We start from the raw sequence: 24,224 nt of genomic DNA, 5'->3' as shown, positions 1-24,224 counted from the left end.
AAGTTGTTGGCGCACACGAACAGAGCGGGGAGACTCTTTGATCCGAAGAGCGATGCGCTGTTTTCATATTTTATTTTTATTTTTGGCGAACGACTTTTCCTTGTGCACCATCTGCCGGGTCGGCCCACGCCCCTCAAAGAAAGTCACCCGGCGTGACTTGAACATATCCAATAACTCGGAAAAAGTGGCTTGCAGGTGTGCGCCATCATTATACCAATGCTCGTTACTTCTTCTTCTTCTCCATCCTTCTTCTTCCTTGGCCCAGCAGTCGCCTTTGGTGTTGTACCGAACAACTTTGATGAGCCTTTCGCTGCTGTCGGTGTACCCGTCTCACTCCCACTCCCACCCAGAACTTGAGCTCCTCTTCGACTCTCCAACTCCGACTCGACTATTGAACTTTTGGCGTGTGATGCGTTCATGATTCATATAGGCGCCGGGATTGGCCGGGGCATCGAGACTAGTACGCACTTCAGTACTTAGTTAGTACAACATGAACTAACGCGCCGTGGTTCTATAATGTCACGGATATGACATAATCACCATCTTTGGCGTAGTTGTAATGTTACCACTGTTTTCTTAATGAGCCGCTGGTGTAAAGTTGATGGAAATATAATTGGAAGGCAACCCCTTCTCTCTCCTTCACTCCCAACGAGAAAGGCGGTTATTTTTAAATAAACAAACAAACAGCAGTCAAATGTCGGAGAAGATGAGAACGGAACACATGCGAGAGAGAATCCCAGATGTGAATTTCGACATCTGATAAATTCATCATCGCCATATATAATGTGAAAGGATTTTCCAAAGACGTTAACCCAGTAGTTTTCTCGGCGACTCAATTATGCACTATACGATTGACGACTTTAAAAAATTAGAGACATTTTTCTCCACGGTCTCGAATATGTCCATTCAGCAACGTTTCCCACGTTGCCGTGCAAAATGGGATGGAATGAAGCGGCAACATTATCAGCGGAGACAGAAACGCGAAATTAGAAAGTCTCTGTGTGCCACACACATATGTATATAAGCGCGCGGCTCGCTTTTATATATATGCGTGTATGCGCGCTTCGTGTTCAGCCCAAAATGATTAATATCTATAGAATTGTATCTGTTTTAAAAATATGCAAACATTTTTTGATACTATTTGTCCTTTTTTTTCTTGGTACTCTGAGGGGATTTGGTGGGAAATGCTATAGAGTGAAGATGAATAGTCTGGGTATACGCCATTTACATACTGTAATACCGGAATTAAGGAGCGTGATATGCGGCAGACTGGAAAAAAGGGAAAGAAAAAAAGGGGGAATATTACAAATTCCTTTTGGGCTCTTGCTCCCCAAAGAGGCCAAAAGAAAAAAAAAAGACGAAGCGGGAAATATAAATTTTCTTTTGCCACATACAGTATGTATGAGCCTGTATACCCGCTATAGCCTTGCCGTGAATGTGTTCCGATGGCGGGTCGTGTGTGTGGAGGAATAATCTGAAAGATTTTCATTTTGGGCCCTGCCAAAAGAGCCGTGCCGTTCCGGGTGTCCAATCCGCTGGATTTGTAACATGTAAATACACACACACACACACAGAGAGAGAGAGAGAGCGGCGCAGCACGACAGCGGGCGTCTATATACTATAGGCCGTTTAGGACTCGGCAGTATGAAAGTCGGTTAGTAACAACAGCTGATTTGTTTCATCGTATATTGGAATTTTTCACTTGAAAGTTTGATACGACTTTGTCGTTATGCTTTCCGTCGCCCGTCCGTTTCCATCTCGCATTCCGCACCGACTTCCATTTGCACGTTTTTTTCATTCCACCTCCTTTTTTTTTATTCCGCCTTCCGGGGCCGGAGCGCAGGCCTTCTAAATCAGAATACAATGGGTCCACATCTAAATAACAATTCAATCAGTCACTATGGCGGGCAGGGCGGTGACGGCCTCCGTCTGCTCTGCTTATATATCGCTGGGGTTATACACAAGTAAAGAAGAAAAGGAGCCGGAGACCCGGAGGAGCTTCGTTATTGGCTCTGGCGGCTCTGCTCTGCTCTGCCGCCGTCATTGCTGTTGTTGTTGCTTCTCCTGTTAGCGCTCCGATTGTTTTTTTCTTCCGGCTCTGTGTCGCATATATATATATTTCACGACGAGAGCCGGCAACGGCCAGTGAACGAGATGAGTTCGTTTCGGTGTCAACGCCGACTTAGACGTGCCACGTACAATATGTAGGCGGCCCCATTATTAGACTACAAACCACATCGGATGGCTTTTCGGGTTGGCGTGGGGCGGTTCGCCGTATTTATGAGCGCAGGTTCTTATTTTTTCTTTTTCGCTCGGCGGAGCAATGAACGTGAGGGAAAATTCCGGTTTAGATGTTTCACACACACGAGCAACCTGCATTACTACGGGGCTTAAGGCTATAGATATCATTATCCATAAATCTGGCAAGGGTTCCATTTGACCTTTTCTTCAAACATTTTTCGATATTAGATATTAATCCAGCCCTAAGTCCGTATAGGTTTACGCCTAGGTTTTCTTGCTTATTGAATTGATTTGACTTTTCCTTTTCTTTTTCTTTTCTTTCTTTCTTTTTCATCCGCCAGTGTCGACACGAGAGACTCGGATTTCGGTGTGGCCGAGCAGTGGTCCGGCGGCGAAATTCTTGGGCAGCGGGCCACCTTCCGGGCGGATCGCCATCCAGCCGCCCTCATCCTGACCAACGTCAAAGCCAAAGACGAGGCATCGTACCGCTGCCGCGTCGACTTCCGTCTGGCTCAAACCCGCAACGCCCACGTCAACCTCACCGTCATTGGTAACGTACAACAGCACTGCCCATTAGCTTCTCTCTTAAATCCATCCCGACTCCTGTCCGGCCATTAGACTCGCTCCGAGATGTACACTGTACAGTACATCCCCTTTTCCGCTTCCTCCCTCGTCCGCTCATTGCTTCCATCCATCGCACGTATAATTCCCTTTTTCCCGTGAGATGGACGAGATATGATGATGACCCGGGACTCCCCCAACGGGCCACCACCCGCTTCAGTCTCTGCTGCGGGTTCATTGGTCATCATCATCTCACAGTTGTCACCGCATTCTATAAACCGCAACCCAAGACGGTTATAGCGGGACACGCGGTCAACATTGACTCCAGACGAGCTCATTCTTCGTTGGTTGCTTTTCCCAATCTCGAGCTCTTGATTGTGTACGGAATAATCTTCTTTCCTTGTCTCTCTTTCTCTCTTTGCTTTGTCTCTCCTCCGGGGCTTGCGGGGTTATTCCGGGTACGTTTGCAGCCAGTCTCTCTCTCTCCTCTCTCGCCACAGGATGGATCCTGCAGTAGACCTAATCTATTCGGTTGTCTTTTCATCTTTGTTTATTTTTGCTCAAGACTCTTCTTTCTTTTTTGTTTTTCCTTGTTTTCCGCTCATTCATTTTCCAAAAGAGTTGCGCGACCCCGTAGTCGGAGAAGGAGGACAGATCCTTGTGCGGGTGTTTTTGTTTTAAGAAAATCGGGATCATTTTCCCACTCGCTTAACTTTGACTCATCGGTAGATAAATCGCAAACGGGGGGAAGGCCAGATTGGGATATTACATCATCCGAACGACGGCCTTTGTTTTGTTTGTTTCGTTTGGTTTTATTCCTCCGCTCTCTCCGATCCTTTTGGCTCGGTCTCTTGTATGATCGACCGGGAGCGTATAGTTTTGCCCCCGGCTCGCCTTGGAAAGTTGCCACCTGCCAAGTCTGTGGGATCCCGCGCATCCTCATCAAAACAGTTCGATCACTTGGGGCTTTCGGGTAACTCGTCGCGAAATGAAAATAGATGGCCGTCGCCGGCCGACACAATACATCACCACCGAGCGACAAAGACACCAACAAAACAGAAGGGCAAAATCCTGCAAAGGAAAAGAGTTTGGCATCTCTAGTGGACGAGCATAAGTGCAGCCAGCCAGCCAGCGCTAGCCAGCCAGCCTGGCAATTGATCTCTCTCTCTCCCTGAATGTGGTGCTGATGGCCGAACCAGGGAAAGTCCCGCATAGTAGCCAACTTGGACGTGATGTACAAAAAAGAGTCGCACCAACCAACCAACCCCCCATCCCCCTCGAAAAAAGAGAGAAACGGGATCCGGAAATGATGGGCCGCAATAGCTGAGGTTATGAATCGCCAGTCCGTTCAAGCGTAAATAATCTTTTGCCGAAAGAAAAAGAAGAAGCTGAAGAAGCTGAAGAAGACAAGTAAATATATAAATAAGAGATCCGGGAGTCTGTGAAACTACTACAAGAGTCTGCCAAGGATAGGATGTTACCCAGTAAAGCCCCGAGATATAGATACACTCGCTTGTTTCCCCGTCAACGTGTCGTTTTTGGCTCTTGTGAACCCACAAACAGATAGAGAAAGAGAGAGAGAGTCTAACTAGACTGTCCAACATCTAATGGGGGGAAGCAGCTCTGTGCAGCCCATAAATGTATAGCCCACAGTTAGATGTTGAGTTGACCCGCGGGTCGTTGTTTGCATTATTGCCGGTCGTGAAATAAGCCGTTGGTCGTCGCATGCAACTTCTTCCAGCCACCCGTGTTTTTTTCCTATTTACAAGGCTTTTTTATATTTCCCGGGCCCTTCTCTCTACACTAGAGTAACAACAACAGCCAAGCGAAAGATTCTCACGAACTCTTCTGTCGGGAGGGAGTTGCAACATCCCCTGGAGAGTCTATATAGGCTCGCCCGGCTCCTTATATATATCTATTTTTCCTTTTTTCTTTTCTCTCCACCAAGAAAAAAAAATCATAAAGCATCAAACGGGTTGGTATAGATACCGATGTAAGAAGTGGGGAGCAGCCCGTCAGTGGAGATGAGCACATCTGATGAACACGAGAGAACACTCGAGCTCAACTTATTGTTTCCTTTTATGAGTCTAGGGGAAAGCCAGTCTCAGCAACTACTACTCCTAGGAACATTCACGAACATTCACGTAGTCTCAGCAGGAGCTACAGGAAGTTTTGAGACTTGTTTAAAAACAAAAGAAAAGAACCAAAAACAAACTTGTTCTTGTCGGCTGTCTCTGCCTATATATATACGGACGGTGAGGGATCTCTCGGCAGTCTCTCTTGATCCTCCCACACGGTGTAATGGCCGAGTTGCGATGGGGAAAAAAAGGCGAATCCAAAGGTCCAAAAAAGACTAAAAGAGGGACGGCCGAACAGGAATGAGGAACGAGGATAAGAGAGTTGGCTCCCAGTGGGACTGTGAAGCTCAGCGGAAAAAAGGAAAAACCTTTTCTTATATAGTACATATACTCCCGCGGCCCAGGAACAAAACCAAAAAGAAGAAAAAGTCATAGACAGTTTCAATCTACTACTGGGCCGCCACTACCGCCACCGCCCGAACGGTTTGATGCTTGATGTCTTAAGAGACTTTTCTGGCCCCGCGGCTCGCAGGGAGTCTCTCGTTCTGGGAAGTCATTCAATTTCTTTTTTCTCTCCTTATACTCTCGGCAGCCATCGCGGGGGTTTCTTTTTTACAACACACAGACGCCAAGTTGTGCCACTCCTTCAGTGTACACAGTATAGACCACCAATGTGTGTAACGTTACAGAAGCATATAGAGTAGTATAGAGCCTCTTGTTTCTTATTCTCGCCCGTCTTCACCACTCTCGCTGGATGCATCTAATGTAGGATCCATCGAACGGAATGGGTCGGTGGTGGATGGGGGGAAACAAAAAAATCGCTCTCCGCACAAACGTGATCATCCGTGGACTCGTGTCCGACATCTTCTCTCTTTCCGCGCCAGAATCTAATCTTTTTTTTTTCTATTTTTTCTCTTGCGTCATACATCTGATTGAAAAAGAAACTAATAAATAAAAAAAGGGGAAAAAATGAGATTGGGGATTGGGTTAGGTCAGCGTCGACCACCGAAAATAAAAGATATCGCGTTTCTCGCGACCTGTATTATGCAATCGATTATTTATGTAATAATTTAGCCAGGGATTTACACACACACACACACGAGTCAAAAGGAAACTGTCCATTATTCACGGCGGTGAATTAAACAGATTGAAACCGAAAACCAACAAACCAAATAATCACTTTGTCAACAATAGCTGATCAATGCTGCACGACACTCCTTTATTGCCATGTTACAACGCCGCATTTTGCACCAGGGTTTGTGCGGAGCAGAATCTAAGCTGCTACTGCTGTTGCTGCTTCCGGAAACAACCGTCTTTTTCTTTTCCCGTCTCTTTTCTCTCTCTCTGTCTGATTGTCTTTTTATTCCTTGTCGCGCTCTTTTGATTGCTCGACGAAAAACTCAGTTAACTTGAGTCTGCGCTTTTCCGCCCTCCTGTCTCATCTCTCTTTGCTCTCTGCCGGATCAAAAGAAATCGGAAAGGAGAAGCCAAGGAGAAGCTGAATGGTAAAGAAGGAAAACAAACGCAAACAAACAAAGCCGGTTATGGATTTCGCCCGTCTAGAGTCCGTGTTGTGTATAAAGGATTGGCTCCGTTTTTGATTGAACTTTTCCGCTCTTTTTTTTTGGGTCCTCCCTCCCCCAAACCCGCTCAAGAAAAAGAGGCGAAAAATGGAAAAATATAGGTTTAAATAAGCTTGACATTGGCGGGTACATCCGCAGAGCTGGAACAACCGCAAGATAAACACAAAACAAAAAAGAATAGTTGTGAAAAAAAAAAAATAAAAAATGGGCGACGCGAGAGCGTGAAGGTAATCATCAGATATGGGATTTTCGGTTGTGGCGGATTTTGTTGACGCCTTCAAATATTAATAAGAAAAAAATCTCGACGCTGCTGAATTATTTTAAAAAATGAAATAATAAAACGAAAAATTTCGCCAACCTCCCGACATCATTTTTGCTCGGCGTCTTCATCGATTGGCTTCCGTCGTGATCATTGGGCGCGTTGTATCGCTTTCGGATACGTGTATCCGTATCGATCTGCATCCTCAGTCAACACCGAACGACCATAGTAGATTTCAAAAAAAGAAAAGAAAAAAGGAAAACACTTTATTCCCCGAGCTCTTATATTTTGTTCCACGTGTGTGTCGTTTGTTGTTGAACTCGATTTTTTATTCCAAGGAGCGAGCGAGAGAGCGACAGTGATGCGTCATCTTTGACAAGTGCGCACATACGATGAGACGCCCTGCGTAGAGTTATTGGACGCCGGTGAAAAATCAAATGAAGGATCCCCCAGCAGCCAGGACGAGCCGTCTTAAAGTCTTTGTACGATTTCACGCGGGCTGCTGGCTGCCTTTCGAATTCTGGATCTTGGCTCTTTTTTTTCGAGTTGCCAGAAATTTCCATGGAAACGTGGACACACATATAGAGTGTTTCCACATATGAGCACATATGAGTCTTTTCCAAAAAGAAAACACCCCAATAAAACAATATCAAAACCAAGTGACGAATGAATCACACAGGAGGCGACAGGAGGAGATTCTCTGATGTCTTTTGTCCGTCTCTTTCCCAATGATGATGATTGCCTTTTCAGCAAGAGGAAGCGAATGAATTGATAACGAGCGAGTCCACATTTCCAACCCTTTTGTTATCTATTTTAATTCTCTAATTATCTAAAATTATTGTTTGGCTTTTTTTAAAATCTGCCGCGTATATTTGCGTCCAAAAACTATACAGAGGGACTCGTCTGCTCACTTGTCAAAGATGACGTTAAATGTTAAAGAATGATTCTAACATTTTTAGCTAAAACGAATACAACTCTAGGTTGACTTTAGATCAAGCATCTCATCATGTCATTTACCTTAAGCGCCTGATTACCAATTGGGAATCTAGTTATTCATAGGATATCCAACTCATTGACTAGAAACGCTAAAAAAAAGCTAAATAAAAACCTTTAATTCTGTTAAATGAGCTTTACGTCTATTTAAATACACTTTATAGTTTAAATTTAAAAAAATATATCTATCGAATTTAATCAACATGTTGATAATCGCGATGGAAGGTCCCTATAAACACCATAGCTGATTTCGGAAATTAAGAATAGTATAAAATGCATCTGTAATCCTGAGGAGAAGCTTGATCTTAAGTCAACTTAGAAGTAATATTCGTTTTAATTAAATGTCTTTCATATTACACGTTAGGCGTTCATTTGCGTTATTCTTTTGCAATCTTTTAACTTTGATTGTATTACCCTTTTCGTTTTAATATGAAGTTTCCAAATCAAAACTAGCATGAACCAAGTGTGAGCCAGAGCCCAGGAATGAACATTATTCTATACCTAGGGGAAATTCAACACCGAGAACGACCATTGTAGATATACTTCACCCAAAAAAAACCGTGTGTGTGTGTCGTTGTCGTTGAATTCGATTTTTGATTCCAAGGAGCGAGCGAGCGGGAGCGACATTGGTACGTCATCTTTGACAAGTGCGCACATACGATGAGACGCCCTGCGTAGAGTTATTGGACGCCGGTGAAAAATCAAATGAAGGATCCCCCAGCAGCCAGGACGAGGAGACGAAGGATCCCCGTCTGAAAGTCTTTGTAGTACAATTTCGCCTGAGCTGCTGCTTCTGCTGCTGCTGGCTGCCTTTCGAATTCTGGGTGTTGGCTCTTTTTTTTCCCCCGAGTTGCCGGAAATTGCCATGGCAACGTGGACATACATACAGAGTATGTGACATGAATCCCGTCCCGAAAAAATAACAACACGGCACCGTCGAGGGGTCTTTGCTGTTTATTAGCTGCATCCAGCAGCAGCTCCGTATCTTATTCCGATTGCCATCTGCTGGATTCAAAAGAGAGACGGGCGCCAACTAGCCAGCAGCCCAGCAGCTGTTATGATATAATGTAAAGGGGGGAATTCAGGGATGTGAAGGGAAACTTGAGTCTGTCTCAGAAGGTGAAGTCGTGGTGTCGCTAATGATACACAGTCTCAAAGCTGTGCACGCTCACTCCTGCGAGGAGGACGAGCTACAATGTCACGGGGATTAATGACTAGTTGCACTTGGGTGTCCCGGGTTCGCCCGGTCCTGTCGAGATCGTCACCGATCCGCGAAGGAGAGAATCATCGAGGGCCAATGAATCCGCGCACATACACAACGCACCCACGGATAGAAAGAAATAGCGGGGCGACCCCGGTGTGTAGAGTTGTGCAACTTGTTCCCCGACAGCTTCAATGGACGACCACGTAGAAGAGTACTCGATGGCCCCGGCCAAGCAATCGGAGACGACCAGGGAAATTTAGACAGGGCCAATGACGAAACGGGGTCGGCGCCAGACATCAAAACGCACTCTCGATTATATGTCTCATTTTCCTGAATAGAATCACCAAAGTAGAGAAGAGAGAGAAAGGTCGAGGGTTGAAAGGAGCGTGCCAGCCGGCGCTCCTTGCCCAGCCGCTTCTTTTCTACATCGGACGATGTATGGCATAATGAAATGAGCAACTAGAATTCTCTACATTAATAAATACACCACCTCGGTTTGCCTGTAGGTCTGTGACAATGAATCAAATCAACGAAGCGTTCATCATTTCTCGGTAGAAAAGTAAAAGAATTATCTTGTCTGCCCGGCCTGCCACCGCAACGTTATATGGCTTACACGACCTAAAACTGAGCTGGAAATTCTCCGATCTAGACTTTGGCATCCATCAGCATTGAACTAACGATTGAAATCATGAGTAAAAAATAACAAATAAAACAGTCTTATCATTTTTGATAGATCTTATATTCGGTTCTAAATGATTAATTTTCATGCTTTTCTTTTTTAAATTCCTTTCACAGTTCCACCGAGACGGCCCATCATCGTAGCCAAAGAAGGCCAGCTGACCACCTCGTCTACGCTAGCTCCCATGACAGCCGGCCAAGCCCTTTCGCTCTCCTGTGAAACATCCGGAGGTAAACTACTACTACCTAAGTTAATATACATGGCCGCCGACCCCCACTCAAAAATTCAATTCGTTCGTAATTGTGTTTGGACTTTCCCCCATCCCCGCAAAAGTTGACTCGACCTCTCTTACAATATTAATGGACTCACATACTAACCAATCGATCCAAAAATAAATAAAAACAAAAAAACAGGGAAGCCGCTGCCGCGTCTGGTGTGGTTGCGGGACGGCCGCGTGATCGACGACTCGTTCGTGACGACCTTTGAGAACACGGTGCGCAATGACCTGTGGTTGCCATCACTTGACCGCAGTGATCTGGACGCCACGCTAACCTGCGAGGCGTCCAACTCCAACTTGACAATGCCCGTCTCGACCAGCGTCACCATCGATCTTCACAGTGAGTTTACCCCCCCCCCCTACCCCTACCCCCACTTCATCTCCTATTCTTTCCGTGAGTTTCCGTTTCGTTACACACAGCTGGGAAAAGAAAAAAAACTGGGTCATCTCAATGACTCACCAGTTAGACGAGAAAAGAAAAACAAATGAATCGAAACGAATAGATTGGACTATACCACGTCCGCGGTGGCCAAAGTGAATTGAAAAAAAAACCCAAATGAGACGGACCGGGAAAGAAAAAAAAATAAAATAAAAAATCCGCGCGCGGATGCTGGCTGGATCACCTCCGTGAATTGTGAATGAGTTGATGCTCTTTGCAGATTTTGTAATCCGATTGCCGCCGTTTCCTTTTCTTTTCCCAATTGGCCACGTATTGTTTGTTGTTCTATTGCGTCATTCTTAGTATACTGTACGTTAGTATATATAGATCCATCCAATCATCCGCTGGATCAAAATAAAATATAACTCTTCTGGTTGTCTAATATACAGTGCCTCCGTTGAGCGTCCAGCTATTGGGAGCCGATCAACCGCTGTCGGCCGGCAAGGAGGTAACGCTGACGTGTTTGGTCCTCGGCTCCCGGCCGCCGCCCGTCCTCACCTGGCAACTGGACGACCGCGTCCTTAGTGAAATGTCCGCCCAACCGGTAAGTCGCGTACAAAAGTCGATTATAAGATTGATAGAGTGGACGAACCCCGTAACCTGGGAAAACTAGTGGATAATAATAATAACAAACTGATAAGACTCCTCCTGGGCAGCAGCAATTCGTTTGAATCTAATGGCCTATTCTTCGACTCCTTTTGTGCCTCGGGCTGCTCATCATCACGGCCGTGATTCCATTTTTTGATTGACGCCTTTCTACTCCTCTCGGTCGCCCTTGGTTACACGTTTCATTCTCTGATATTTTGCGTCATATTTTCTGTACGTAACACACAGACGCCGACGGCCGGTTGGAACGAAACCAAGGGCGTCATCCGGTTCACCCCGATGGTGGAAGATCGCGGCAAACGACTCAGTTGCCGGGCCAAAAACGTCAACATTAGCCGAGTGACTGAGACGGGCGTCGTCGTCCTCGAGCCGCCAGCCGGACAACACCACAGCGCCGGTTACTTTCCCGAGCACTACAAAGAGGACGCCAAACATCTCGTCGTTTACGGTAGACGTCGACCATCATTTTCTTTCTGTTTTTGTTTGATTTTATTTTGTACTAACCAGAGCGAACAGTCAGAGGGTCCAGTCTTTGCTCCAGTTCTCTCCTTTAATCTGTGCCGCATAATTAATGAGTTGGCTTAGCGACGGGTTTTTATCGTTACTGTATAACTTAGTAGTATAATGCCATGTTCTTATCACATGGTTGGATGACTTGTCCTTAACAAAAGTCATTAGCGTCTTAATCAGCAGTGCAACGAAGAAACTATGGTCCCATCCCCGCTCTCTCTTATATTCTTTTCATTTGATTTAATTTTCTTTTCTTTTTTTGTTTTGTGTTTTGTGTGTGTGCTATTTCCGTTTGATATATTCTTCTTCGTCGCACCCAGCTCGGCCGGATGTGCAGCTGACTCTCGGATCCAATCTAATGGCCGCCAACATCAAGGAGGGCGATGACGTCTACTTTGATTGCCGAGCCTCTGCCCTGCCACCCGTGACGCGTCTCGAATGGTTTCACAACGTGAGTCGCACAATATTTCAATCACATCGACTCCCGCCGGCTCGTGGACTGGGGTCTCTCAGGGCTGCTGCTGCTGGCCCTCAAAGAGAGAGGGTGGTTCCAGCCAGGGCTATTATACCCCGTTGGCCAACGTGTTGACTCTCACGTGTGTGTGTCTCTTTTTTCTTTAATTGCGTTCACTCTGTTTTGCATCTATCCCCACCTACTCCCCGACAGGAAAAGAAGCTGAGTCACAACATTTCGGTGGGCATCATCACGACCAACCAGAGCCTGGTGCTGCAGCGCGTGAGCCGCCACAGCGCCGGTCGCTACCGATGCTCGGCAACCAACCGTGAAGGGGAAACAGAGAGCGACGTCTTCCATCTCAATGTCAAATGTAAGCCACTTTGATGCCTCTGTCTTCTCTCTCCTTTTCTCTCTCCTTTTCTAGCCCTGTAATGCCCTTTTCTTTCTCCCGATCGACTTGTCAATCATTTCCTTCCCACTGAGAGATGATCCCGAATCCTCAGCTTCTTCCTATTTATCCCCTCCCCCTCCTTGACTTCTTTATTGGAACAATCGTTTTTTTTTCCTTTTTATTTCTTTTTTTTTTTTTTTTTTCGGGTGGCAGCGCCGGAGCCAAAGACGCGTCAAAGCGAGATACTACTACACCACGGTGGTGGTGTAGTAGTCTAGGGCATTGTGTGATCCTTTTTCGGCGTGATCGCCGAGTCTCTCTTGACTCTGTGGCTGATACCGGCATCGATCGTTTTTTCGCTCTTTTTTTTGTTTTTGTTATTTTTTTGTACGGCTTGGCCACTCACACAGCATATAGCCAACGATATTCATGTTATGTAACTGCGCCTGCATAGCCGATAAGCCGAATAATAGCTAAGCGGGAAGAGGAAGGGAGGGTGAAAACGATGCGGCCCACGATCGGCCGAGTTATAGACGTTTCAATGATTTCCAAAGATATGTCTCTGTACATTGACACGAAACTGAGCGTGAAAAAAGAAGAAGATAAATAAACAGCTCTCTTCCATATCGCCCATACAAGTAGAGATGTGAATGCGTTTCTATTGTAGGGGCTGGCGGCTCCCATGAAAAATGGAATCCGGAAGAAAAGTCATTCGCTTTGCTGCGTCCGAAACGCGGGACGGGGGGCCGCAGGCCGCTCCCCCCTATTTTCACTCAAGTACAGATAAGAAGAATGATAGTGTGTATAGTATCTACTACTATACACACTATGTCTGGTAGACAAACACCAACAAAAAATATATCAACCGGCCATGTTCGTGGGTGGGGGGGGGGGGGGGTATCCAGTGGCGACGACACGCCAAGCGGCAAAATAATAAAAAGAAGAAAGAAATGGGTGGGTGGGTGTCAAAGATCTACCGGTTTCATCCATCCCAAAAGTCGTCCGATTTATTTCACCATTTCTTCCGAAAAATGACGTAAGTGCTAGCTAGCGCGGCTACACAATGCACAATGTATTGAGTCTGATTTCTTCCACGAAAAAAGGCTCGAACGTCAATCATTTTTCTTCTTGGCCCGGCCTATATTGCAGCCGTTAGAAATGGTGTTGTGCCCGGCATGTTCAATCCGAAACAAAAAGCCGAAAAAAACTGAAACCTACAACGGCACAGAATCTTGACGGCGGCAGTTAATTTAATTGGAAAGAGCCAACATAGTATCCGTGTCCCCTGGCGAATCTTCTTCTTTTTTTCCTTTTCTCCCTTGATGGAAAAACGGGCGAATCTTGATCGTGTTCCGTTTTCCAGATTTTTTTTTGTTTCCTCCCTCTCCCATCTGTCACGTGCCACACAGCTGTCCGGCAACGACTACACCAGTCCGTCAAATATATCCTCTGACGGGTTTACATACAAAGTTGCAGAGGCGGCCGCTCTACATTTTCCTTGGGAGTTTATTCGCGTTATCTTTTTTTATTTTTATTTTTACCTACCAAAATTGACTTGCCCACCAACTTTTTTGGGTGGGGGAGGGGGCTACGTGACTGCTGTTCCCCCGTCTACTCCGGGTGCGTATCTATCTATTCTACAGGGTAATATGTACAGCAGGAGTTAAGGGGTGGAGGAGGTAGAGGGTTGAGAGTTTTGTTTGAGAGCGGATCTTTGTTTGATCACGTCAAGGGGGTCTATAGATCATAGGCGTCGATACCGTCGAAATCACAGAGGACGACGACAGTCAAAAGGGAATAGACTCGTGAGCCACGTTCGAGAGTTTTCTTCTCAAAGTCGAAGTGTACGTGGCAGGAGGGGAGAGACTGGAGAAAATAATAATAATAATAAAAAGAAAAGAAAAAAAGAGTCGATGAGATAAATAGAATATTCCGTTTGATGTCGAAACGGTAGACATTTTCCAGCGTCTGCCGATCATTCCTCCGGCCTTGTTTGCTGCTTCGAGTTTTGATGTTGTTCTTCAATCATTACCCACGACCGACGCTCCTTATCTCTCCCCACTGCTTCTATGCACGTTAATCGCTCGTCGTTTTTCGGCTAAATCTCGTCAGCAGCATTTCATCATCATCTGCATGCGAAACTCTGTGACTGAGCGCTCATCCCCGCTCGCCCATTCGATCAAATGCCAAATGTCATCGCCGTCTCGATTCTTTTGATTGTTTTTCCCTGTTATGTGTCTAATCTCATCCCCGCCAAACTTTTGTTAATCGCACGATTTGTAATTGCGTTTTTTTTCCTTATTCTCCGTGTATAGATGCTCCGTTCTGCCGGCCTGGCCAGCACCGAGTGTACGGCGTGGCGCGTCACGAGGAGGCCCGCATCAGCTGCGACTTGGACGCCAACCCGTCCGGCTCGCTCCACTTTCGTTGGCTGTTTAACAGTTCAGCGGGCGTGATCGAGTTGCCAGCCAGCACGTGGACGGCCGAAGGCAGCCGAAGCGTGGCCCGCTACCTGCCCAGCTCCGACCTCGACTTTGGCAGTCTCCTCTGCTCCGCTTCCAACAGCATCGGCCAGCAGGCTGTCCCCTGTCTCTACCACGTTATTCCGGCCGGTGAGTCCCTTATTCCCCCCTCTCTCTCCATCCATTTCTCTCCTGTTTGCTTTGAGAGAGAGAGATATCTACGCCCAGCATCGCCCACTTTGGGCCAGCAGCTCGAATTTCAGTTGCAAGGCTCGGCAACTCGACGACGAGCCTTATCATCCGAATCGATAGTGAATGGAGTAGTAGTAGACACAAGAGAGAAGCTGGGCTGCTGGAACTAGAGACGACGACGTCTTCCCTTTAGAACTTTGCTGGGCAAAAGAGACATTATACCTTTTCAATCATTCAGGCCGTGTTATATCTCTCTCGCAGTCTCTTGGAATGGAAAACATGTTTCGAGAGCGCCCGGCCCCCCTTTGCTTCCCCAACTGTCTGCCCTTTTCCCAACGTGCACACAGCGGAAAAGAGAGACGGCCATTGGAAGAGTTGCTGGGCGCAAGTTGGCGGCGGCCAATTTTCCCTCGCAAACCTAACGAAACTGTCTAGTCGTTTCTCAAACGAGCCGAGTCTCGCGTCTCTCAACTATTGATTCGTCACGGGCGACTTTCAAAGTTGGCGCGCCAAATGACAAACGCTCCCCAAAGACTTTGGGCCGGTCTACATTTTTAACAAAGGGCAGCATCCAGAAATAGAAATTGATATGTATACCTACGAGCGCTTATATATTAGTGGGGGTAATAGGCTTTTCTAATGAAGAGAGTCGGAGGAGAAAAGAATAGACTTGATTCCATCTTAGACAACTCCCCCCACCATGAATTACATTAAGTGGTCGCCGGATGACGTTGGGTCTCACCGGTACAAAGCAGAGAAAGAGAGAGACAGCTGCTTCTCGACAGACGGGCTTATGTGCAGTTGATGAAACTCTCGAGCAAAACTATTATAGGCACGTGAGCCGTTCTGCAGGCCGTTTGGTAAATTTTTTTCTTTCCGACAGATGAGACTCTCAACCGGAATGGCGAAAAGAGTACAGATCTTTTTCTTATCGTTTACTATTATTATTGCGCCCTGGTTTAGATCGATAGAATAACTTTGTGTGTGTGTCAGATGACAACATATGCTCCATAATGGGCCAGCTCAGATATTGTGTAGAACGAGGACTTTGTGATGTGTATAGACTCTGCGTATATACCTCTTCTATCGGTCTAGACCAGCCCCCACCACATTGAATGCTAGGAAACTATGTCTAGATGGCTACACAAATCTATCCGGAATCATCGTGAATTTTTTTTCTGGTGGAGGACGGCGTTTACTATAGATCGACGGTATCTATATAGACTGGCAGAGTAATATCACGGCTGAACATGACCTGACACATGGCGTACAATAATAGCTGGGGGGGAGACATATTTTACAGACAGGGGAGGGAGAAGAAATACGAGAGCAAACGGCAGGGAAAAAGAAGAAGAAGAAGAAGAAGAATGACGACTTTTGCCAGGCTCAGCCGAATCCCTTTTTTTCTTTTTCTTTCCCTTCATCCGCTCCCAATGCGAAATCCTTCACGTTCGGATGCCTTTGATTCTCTTTTCATGTCTCCTGGCACAACAGACACACACAAAAATGCAGCGGCATTTTTTTACCCCCAACCAATGTTGTGTATATATACATCTCTCGTCATATATGTACACGCGTAAACAAACGCGGCAATCCTTTTTAGACTTATGTTATTTTTTCCCTCAGACTGTTGTTTCAATATATATCCGGAAAAGAACAAATTCCCGGGCTCTTACGTGGAATCTCTTTTGGCTCGGGCTTCCTATATACATTTCCATCTGCAGTTTGACATAAAAGGAGCTGCTGCCTGTACACCTTTTTCATTTTTTAAATAGCTAGAGCAACTTGTATATTATAGACGTCAGTCAGTCAACGTCTAAGTTTTCCAGAAATTTTTCGTTTTTTTTATTCTTTTCTTTTGTGTTGGAACCGGAAAATTTAGGCGTCACGTTTCGTTTCGTTGGCAAAGAATAAAGGACTCGGTATATAGTATGAAAGCCCCTGGCCGTTCCTCTATCTGCGACCTTACATTATAGGTGGGGGTGTTGTACACTTGAAGGAGCCCAGGCCCAGCCGTATAGATGCGTGTGTGTAGTGTGTACTGCACCTTCTGTATAGATGCGTCTAGTGCTGTGCCTGGGCCATCGACAAAGAAGCAACGAGGCGACGTCGTCGACGTCGGAGGGGGGTGGCAGCTCGTCGACGTCGGAGGGGGGTGGCAGCTCGCCGACGAGGAGAAAAGACAGGAGGGGCGCCGACAGGGAGGCGGAGAATACCTTTCAAGCTTGGCTGGTCTTGGCGATCACGTACGACTTGGTCCACATAGATAAAACACAACAAAATAAAATAAAAAGAGAAGAAAAAAATTTAAAAAAGCTCCACCTTCTGTGTCTAACATGTCTGAAAAAGGGATACGTGGGGTGGTGGTATATAGACGTGGTGTTGTTTGATGGAAGCCAATGCCACAAAGTCTCTGGCATGTATACGCCGAACTTGCGCAATAATTGTTGAATAACATTCGACACAAATAAAAGGCTATTCCTTTTTTTTCCTGAGGAATATTGAGGAGATTTGACAGACGGGGGAAATTGGTAAAATCTCGGTTGCATGAAAAGAACATTTTTTCTTTTACGTGGGGTGGAGGGGGAACTCCCGCACTCGTTATTTTCGTGCCCATTGAACGAAAACTTACGTACATAAGCTGATACTGTGTATATTTGTATGTTTCGATAGAAAATGACGAGACGGAAATCTTTTCCGATTTCGACGTCAACCTCGACGCTGATTGTATATAGTCGCTGTATTACTTCTGCGGTTTCTTTCTTTTTCTATTTCTTTTTTTCCTTCCAGTTTCTTGACGTATAATATCTGTTTCATCTAAAGGAAAGTTGATGATGGCCCCCCTCCGTTCGTTCGTTCGTTCGTTCGTTTTTTCTCCCCTCTCTTCTCTCTCATCTATATAATAGACCAAGCGTTTCGATCGATCGAACTCCCGCCGGCACCGCCCCCACCCCCTTGATACGGTGACATGCAAAAGAGAAGAAAAGAAAAGGAGAAAAGAAGTGAAAAAAAACGAAAACGAACTCGTTTGTGCGTGCTCAGAGACGTTAACAATGGCAGCAAAGAGATATAACAAACTACACAGAGTCTATAGCTAGTTGTACAATTTTTGGGCATAGATAAGAGAGACTCTTCTTTATCATTCTAGTGTGTACTTGCGCAAGAAAAAGGAAAAGAAGAAGAAGAAGAAAGGTGAAACCGATGTGAGTAGCAGGCAAAAGACCGAAGAATAACAGCCCCCCGTGAATCCCAAGCGAAAAAAGGAGAATTTGAATAATCTATCATTTTTTAATATTTTTTAATGATCATTATTATTATAGGGTTTAGATGCTATATGTATATGTTTCACATAACGTATTATGATGCCGAGCAATAGGATAAAAGTTTCTATACAAAACGTATACACAAATACACACACACATAAATGCAAGCTGTATGGTACTCAATAGGACGAAGGCGGGCGCAACTTTCAATTTATTATAACCATCCTCTCTCAGTCTCTCTCCGGTTTTCCATACGTCTGCCGATGCGTGCCGTTCCGGCCTTCCCTTTTATCCGTGTGTCTGCATGTGTGTGTAAATGTACACACACACAGAGAGAGAAAGAGGGACCCTACTCCCCCGTTTGTTTGTGTGTGTACACAAAAAAGAGACCCGGAGAAAATGAAAAGACCAACAAAACAAAACACAAGAGGAAATGAAAATAATATGTAAAAAAGAGAAGAAGAGAAAGTGAAAAGAAAAAAAGATGGTGGGGTTGGTTGGCTCCACGTATATTATAAGGATCGTTATCTAAATAGATCAAAACAATCTGGTCGTGCACAAATAACCCCCCTCACCCATTTTTGCCCAGTTCTTTATTTTATTTTATTTTTTCTTAAATAAATAATACCTCGGCTGTATAACTAGAAGAGCTCAGTACACACACACAGAGATAGCGCGTTTTGCTGGGAACCGGCGAGGAAAATAAAAAAGACATGTGATTAGTCGCTCTGCGTATTTATAGCTACACACACGCGATATAGACACACACACACACGGGGAGAGGAGAGTGTATGAGAGACTAAGTAAAGAGTTGCTGGAATCAGATTATAAAAGAGACAGGACCTGTAGGAGACGAAGAACAAGAAGAAAAGAAGAAGAAGCCGAGGACTTTTTTCTCTTATCTTCTATTTTTTTCCTTATTTTTTGGGCTGGCACCGGTGTGTGTGAGATTGCCGGGCGCGAGCGCCTGTCTTGTGTGTGTTTGGATGGAATACAAACTTGGATCCATATAATACGAAGAAAAGGACAGAATAAAAAGAAAGAAACGTTGGGGGGATCCGGCTCTTCTCTATATAGAAAGGGGGGAACTGTGTGTGCCATCGTCGTCATGTGGAAAAGGATGTCGCAAAAGTTCAGGATTCTGCCGACCGCTCCCGAGAAACTCTGAAAAAGAAGAGGCGTGACAGAATATCTAAATCTGATTCCATCTCCCGTCTATTAGATATGTACGGAGGACCCCGGCTTTGCTTGCTGCGCCTCGTCTGTATTATGTACATATTCTAGACTAAGTCTAACTCTCTAGTCTATCTAGCATTCAAAGAGATTCATTCCGTTTGGCTGGCTCCGCTTATCGTCGTGATCGAAAGAGAAATGTCAAGATGTACTACGTAGTCCAGTCTAGCAGTCACGAGATAAATCGGGAAAAATATTCGCCTTGCAGTTTTTTTTTTCGGGCGGATAGCATCCAGTTCATTTCCGCTCTGACCTTTTATTTAAAGATTTTGGACAACTTTTTGCGACTCCTTTTTTCATCGTTTGTTTGCCGCTGCTATTTTTTTAATTAGTTTTTTGAACACACAAAAGAGCCACAGCAGAGAACTGAGCAATTTCCTATGGACCCTTTTTCGGCTGGCCATTGTTAATGGTGACCTTTGTCAAATTCAAACTCGACACTTCATCAGTCGAACGGGGGGTCTTTTCTCTAAATAGCGTGATGGCTACACGTCACTGAAGCAACAACCGGCATTAGATTACCCGCCAAAAGTGATTATGATCAGGAAATAACCATATCCCCCACCCACTACCACCCACTACCACCCCCTACTTTCCGGTAAGCGGCCGACGCCCCTTTTTTTTCTCGTGTAACTGAAAGAAAAAAAAACTTAGCGGGAGCCGCTGTGATTGAAAAAAAAAACTCGGCCGGGCCGTCTATGGCCTCTCTCTCTTTGTTGTGATTATTCGGCTGGGCCTACAACCCTCCAAAATAACGTTGGCATGTTTTCTTTTTTTTTCGCCTTTCAAATCTCATCCGTTTAGCATTCGTTTTTCTTCACCGTGCGACAGGAATTATTATTACGTAAAATGTCGTGAAAACAAAGAAAATGAGAAAAAACACGCCGAAGAGAACGGTTACAAGACAAAAACCAACGCAGCCAATGTTGTTTGTCGGTGATGGAAGGCCGTCGAGTTCGCCGGAGAAACGAACCGTCCGTTTAGCCTACTTAGGCACTTGAAGCCACTGGGCAAAGTGTGTATCGTACAGTCGTGTATAACGTGGAAAAGAAACAAGGATAAGCGTTGTCTGATGCGATTTGAAATGCTTCGTTTGTCATTGCCAGCCAATCATCCTGTGGACACACATCACCCGGGACAATTTTTGAAAGGAAGCCAACCTAGACGGTAAACGTTCCCCGTGTTCTCTCGTTCAATCCTTTAGCTATCGGTCATAGCCATTGAACGTACCATGAGAAAGAAAAAAAAGAGGATCGCCGGTAATGAGATCGTCTGTCGAGTTATAAAATGGCTTTTTGAAAAGAAAAAGAAGAAATATCGTACCGGTAATAAACCAGCTGGTGGCTGGTTGGGGCAAAAAGAAAAAGTAGTTCATCTTCTGTCTCATTGAAGAAGAGCTGCTGCGGGCTATGAATATTTTGCGGAGCTCCCGTGCTGCTCAAATCGGATCTGCATGTCCTTCTTGCTCGCATAAATCCCTCAGCTATTACAAGAATAGAAGGGAGGACACGCGCGCTCAAATTCGAAGGATTGGCTGAGCTACTATACTACACGCTCCCGCTCGTCTATACATAACTAGTCGATCCGACTTGTCACGCATCTCTAATGACTCCAAGAGAGACTAGACACAGTCGCAGCAGATGAGGCAACCCGCCGAAACCCTTTAGGACGTCTATAAGAGGACGGCAATCGCTGCCGAGTGGCCAACATTGCACAGAGTGTTGGCTGAATAAGAGAGACCTTTTGGCTTCTGGGAAACAGATCACATCCGCCCATATCTAATCTGACTCATCTCCCCCTTTAATTTAATTTAATTTAATTTTTAATTTTTTGCCCATACGCCAATCTCCTACCGTGCGCAGCCTTTTTTCTTTTTGTCTAAAATCCCGACGATTAAAGTCGATCCAAAGTGCTGCTGTCACTCTAATCAAGCGCGCTTTTTTGGCGCGCTGAATTTCAAATATTGATGGGTTCCTCCACGTCGACTCTCTCCGACCCATCCATCCCGTGAGACCCGATGACGTCGACAAGTTTATATCACATGTAATATGGAGAGGGGCGTTCTCCATCATTGAGCGCTATCGGGCCGTTAACGTTCTACTAATCGCACCCGCCCTCAATGATTCATTCCGTCTGAAAAGCGGCGCGCCAACTTGAACATTTATTCGAATTGATATATCCATTTTCGATTGCCTATCTCAAGACCGAACAAGTGGCCCATCTATTCGCTACTGCTGCTTAGACGTAGAACGTACATCATGGATCCCTTTGCTCAATACGCTCGTCTATACGCACACAGGGCCTGCGTGTAATGCGTTATTGCGCGTCGTGAGGTTCACCCAAGAGCCACTCGAAAGACGTACTGTACGTAGCTCGATGGCGTTGAATACATCTCTCCCTCCCGCTTCTCATTGATATTTATAAATATCTCGTCAAAATGACGAGCAGGAGGAAATCATCCACTCGATCGGACTGCCGCCGGCCACTCTCGAAAATCCCTCTTTTTCCACAATAGATGCTACAGATAGATAGATACATCTATATAGGCTAGCAACTCTATAAGACGACGACTGAGAATTATTAATATCGTCGTCGTCGTTGCCGACGGACGCTTTGTGATGTGCGACTGAAAGTTACAACCTCTTGAACGGGCAGCAGGGTGGAGAAGAGATGATGGACCGCGTGTCCTCCGGTCTGTGGACACACCAGTCGTATTAGCCCACTGTTCCGTATATTGATGACATGTGATTGATATAAACGCCCTATTCTATATGTCTATATAGCCACCAAACACGCACAACTCGGTTGGAGGGGGATATGCTATAGGGCCCATCTATTTCCTTCTTTTTCTTTATTCCTGCGGAGATGAAAGGGAGGAAGATGCACGACCAACAGTTTTGTCATATGGCCCACCCACCCTCCCTGTCTTCTGAATTGACCATCACACACTCGTATTCAAGTGAAGTGCCCTTGCGAGTATGTGGCACTTCCGGTGAAAAAAACTCGTCGTCCGGTTTTTTTCAGATTTTTTGTTCGTATGTGGGTCACACAAAAATTTATTTGTTGGTACGGTACACAAATATAATCGCTCCCGATGACGCCCACATTTCGGTTTGCCGGTCCTTTTGGCGGTATGGGCTGGTGGGTGGGGAAATAATAGCTCGCGAACGGCCATCAATAGACCTCCATATGTAATATTCCAACCAACAGCCTTGAGTCTATTTTGGCTAAGGGCGCGGACGCGCACATCATCTGCAGGGGCCGCAGCATTTTCCCCCTTTTTTTCTTTCGTATTTTTTAGTTTTTTTTTTGTATTTGATATTGCCATCGACAGATCGATGTGTGCAAGTCTGATGCTGATGTGTGCACAACTGCACACCATCACACACACACACACGCACCGTCAAGAAAGAACGGGTGGAGTCCCCTTTTCTTTGCTCTCGCTCGTCCATCCTTCCGTCTTTTTTTTTCTCCGACACTTGAAGGAGAAGAACGGCGGCGAGCAAGAGAATAAGAATGAAAAGAATCGTCTTTTCATATCATATATATATATATATCTATAACACTCACTCTCTCGCGCGCGCCGGTGTTTGGTGTACATATATATATCATCATCCGGGGCTCTCCCCCTTGTGCATTCGCCTTTTCTTATATAGAGAAAAGATGGAGAAGAAGGAGCGTTTTTACACAGACAGACATGCTTCGATATATAGATATGGTGTGGAGAGTCTATATATATTATATCTATACAGTAGATATCGATATATATAGACTTGCACAATACGGCCAGCCCGAGGCGCTGTATAGTGTGCATGGTGGCAGGTAGTAGTCGTATATCGATGATGCTTCAAAATAGATGAGAGACTTCTTGAAAACGTCAGCGCAAAAAGCTTTTCTTCTTCTTCTTCTTCACTTCTATCGCCTTCCCTTCTCTCTACTTTTATCCAGCACTGCTGCTGCTGCTGCTCCGGCTTTTATTTATGTATATCTGCTGGATTCAAAAAGGTCCTTCCTTTTCTTATCCAGGCTTCATCTGTTGTTTGTTTTGGACTTGTTTCTATCGGTGAGGTTTGGTGGTGAGCAGCAGAAGACACCGGAATCGAAAACTGGGAAAAAAGGTGTCTGACATCACGGCCACTATAAATCATGTTAGTTTCATTGGGGGCCAATTTAATTTAATTTCAGTGTGGTGGAATTAAAGAATTTTTTTTAAATAAGAAAGTGGGGTATAATACTGGGGTATATAAATACCCTGGTGTACGCAAGAGACTTACGGATTGCTAAAGGTCAGAGTCCGTTCGAGAATATTGGGCGGAAATCTACGAAAGACTAGGGATCGATATCACGGAGACACGCTTTTGGGCAGGGAGGGGGGGGACTTAACCGACGGGAATGAAGCTCGATATTATTCCTTGGTATAATATTCGTATACATATCCAAGGGGGGAAAAGAAGAAGGAAAAGAAGAAGAAGAAAGGAAAACGAGTTGGGCTCTATAGAAAAGAAAAAGAAAAAAAGAGAAAGTGCAGCCATCGCTTTGGCCAATCAATAAAACTCACGGGGAAAACATTTGCGAGAGAGACTAAGTGAGCGACAGCGCATACATATATATGTATTTATATCTTGACTATATAGAACGATACCGTGGCAGTGGGATGTACATAAAACTAGAAACAGTCGCGCGCTTCTTCTCTATTTCTCGTCTCTCATCCGGGCGGCTGGGCGTCGAGAAATGCGGAAAAGAAATCAACAAAGTGAAACGCGGAACTGCCAATGTTGAAAAAAAGAAAAAAGAAA

The 24,224-nt window shown here is 45.3% G+C and overlaps 1 protein-coding gene across 2 annotated transcripts in view; it reads left to right on the top strand.

Annotated features, from left to right (window-relative positions):
* Positions 1-24,224, top strand: part of LOC124199629 (nephrin-like) — a 56,151-nt gene that overhangs the window by 23,889 nt on the left and 8,038 nt on the right. For both annotated transcript variants that reach the window (XM_046595539.1, XM_046595538.1), the window contains exons 3-10: positions 2,583-2,791; positions 9,715-9,828; positions 10,012-10,215; positions 10,704-10,858; positions 11,149-11,368; positions 11,751-11,881; positions 12,098-12,257; positions 14,594-14,890. In XM_046595539.1, coding sequence (XP_046451495.1) covers positions 9,783-9,828; positions 10,012-10,215; positions 10,704-10,858; positions 11,149-11,368; positions 11,751-11,881; positions 12,098-12,257; positions 14,594-14,890 — 1,213 coding nt within the window. In that variant the 5' untranslated portion in view covers positions 2,583-2,791; positions 9,715-9,782. The remainder of the gene's footprint in view (positions 1-2,582; positions 2,792-9,714; positions 9,829-10,011; positions 10,216-10,703; positions 10,859-11,148; positions 11,369-11,750; positions 11,882-12,097; positions 12,258-14,593; positions 14,891-24,224) is intronic.

This window comes from Daphnia pulex, chromosome 8 (genome assembly GCF_021134715.1).
Source record: "Daphnia pulex isolate KAP4 chromosome 8, ASM2113471v1".
NCBI classification, from domain to species: Eukaryota; Metazoa; Arthropoda; class Branchiopoda; order Diplostraca; family Daphniidae; genus Daphnia; species Daphnia pulex.
This window is presented reverse-complemented; position numbering and strand designations above follow the sequence as displayed.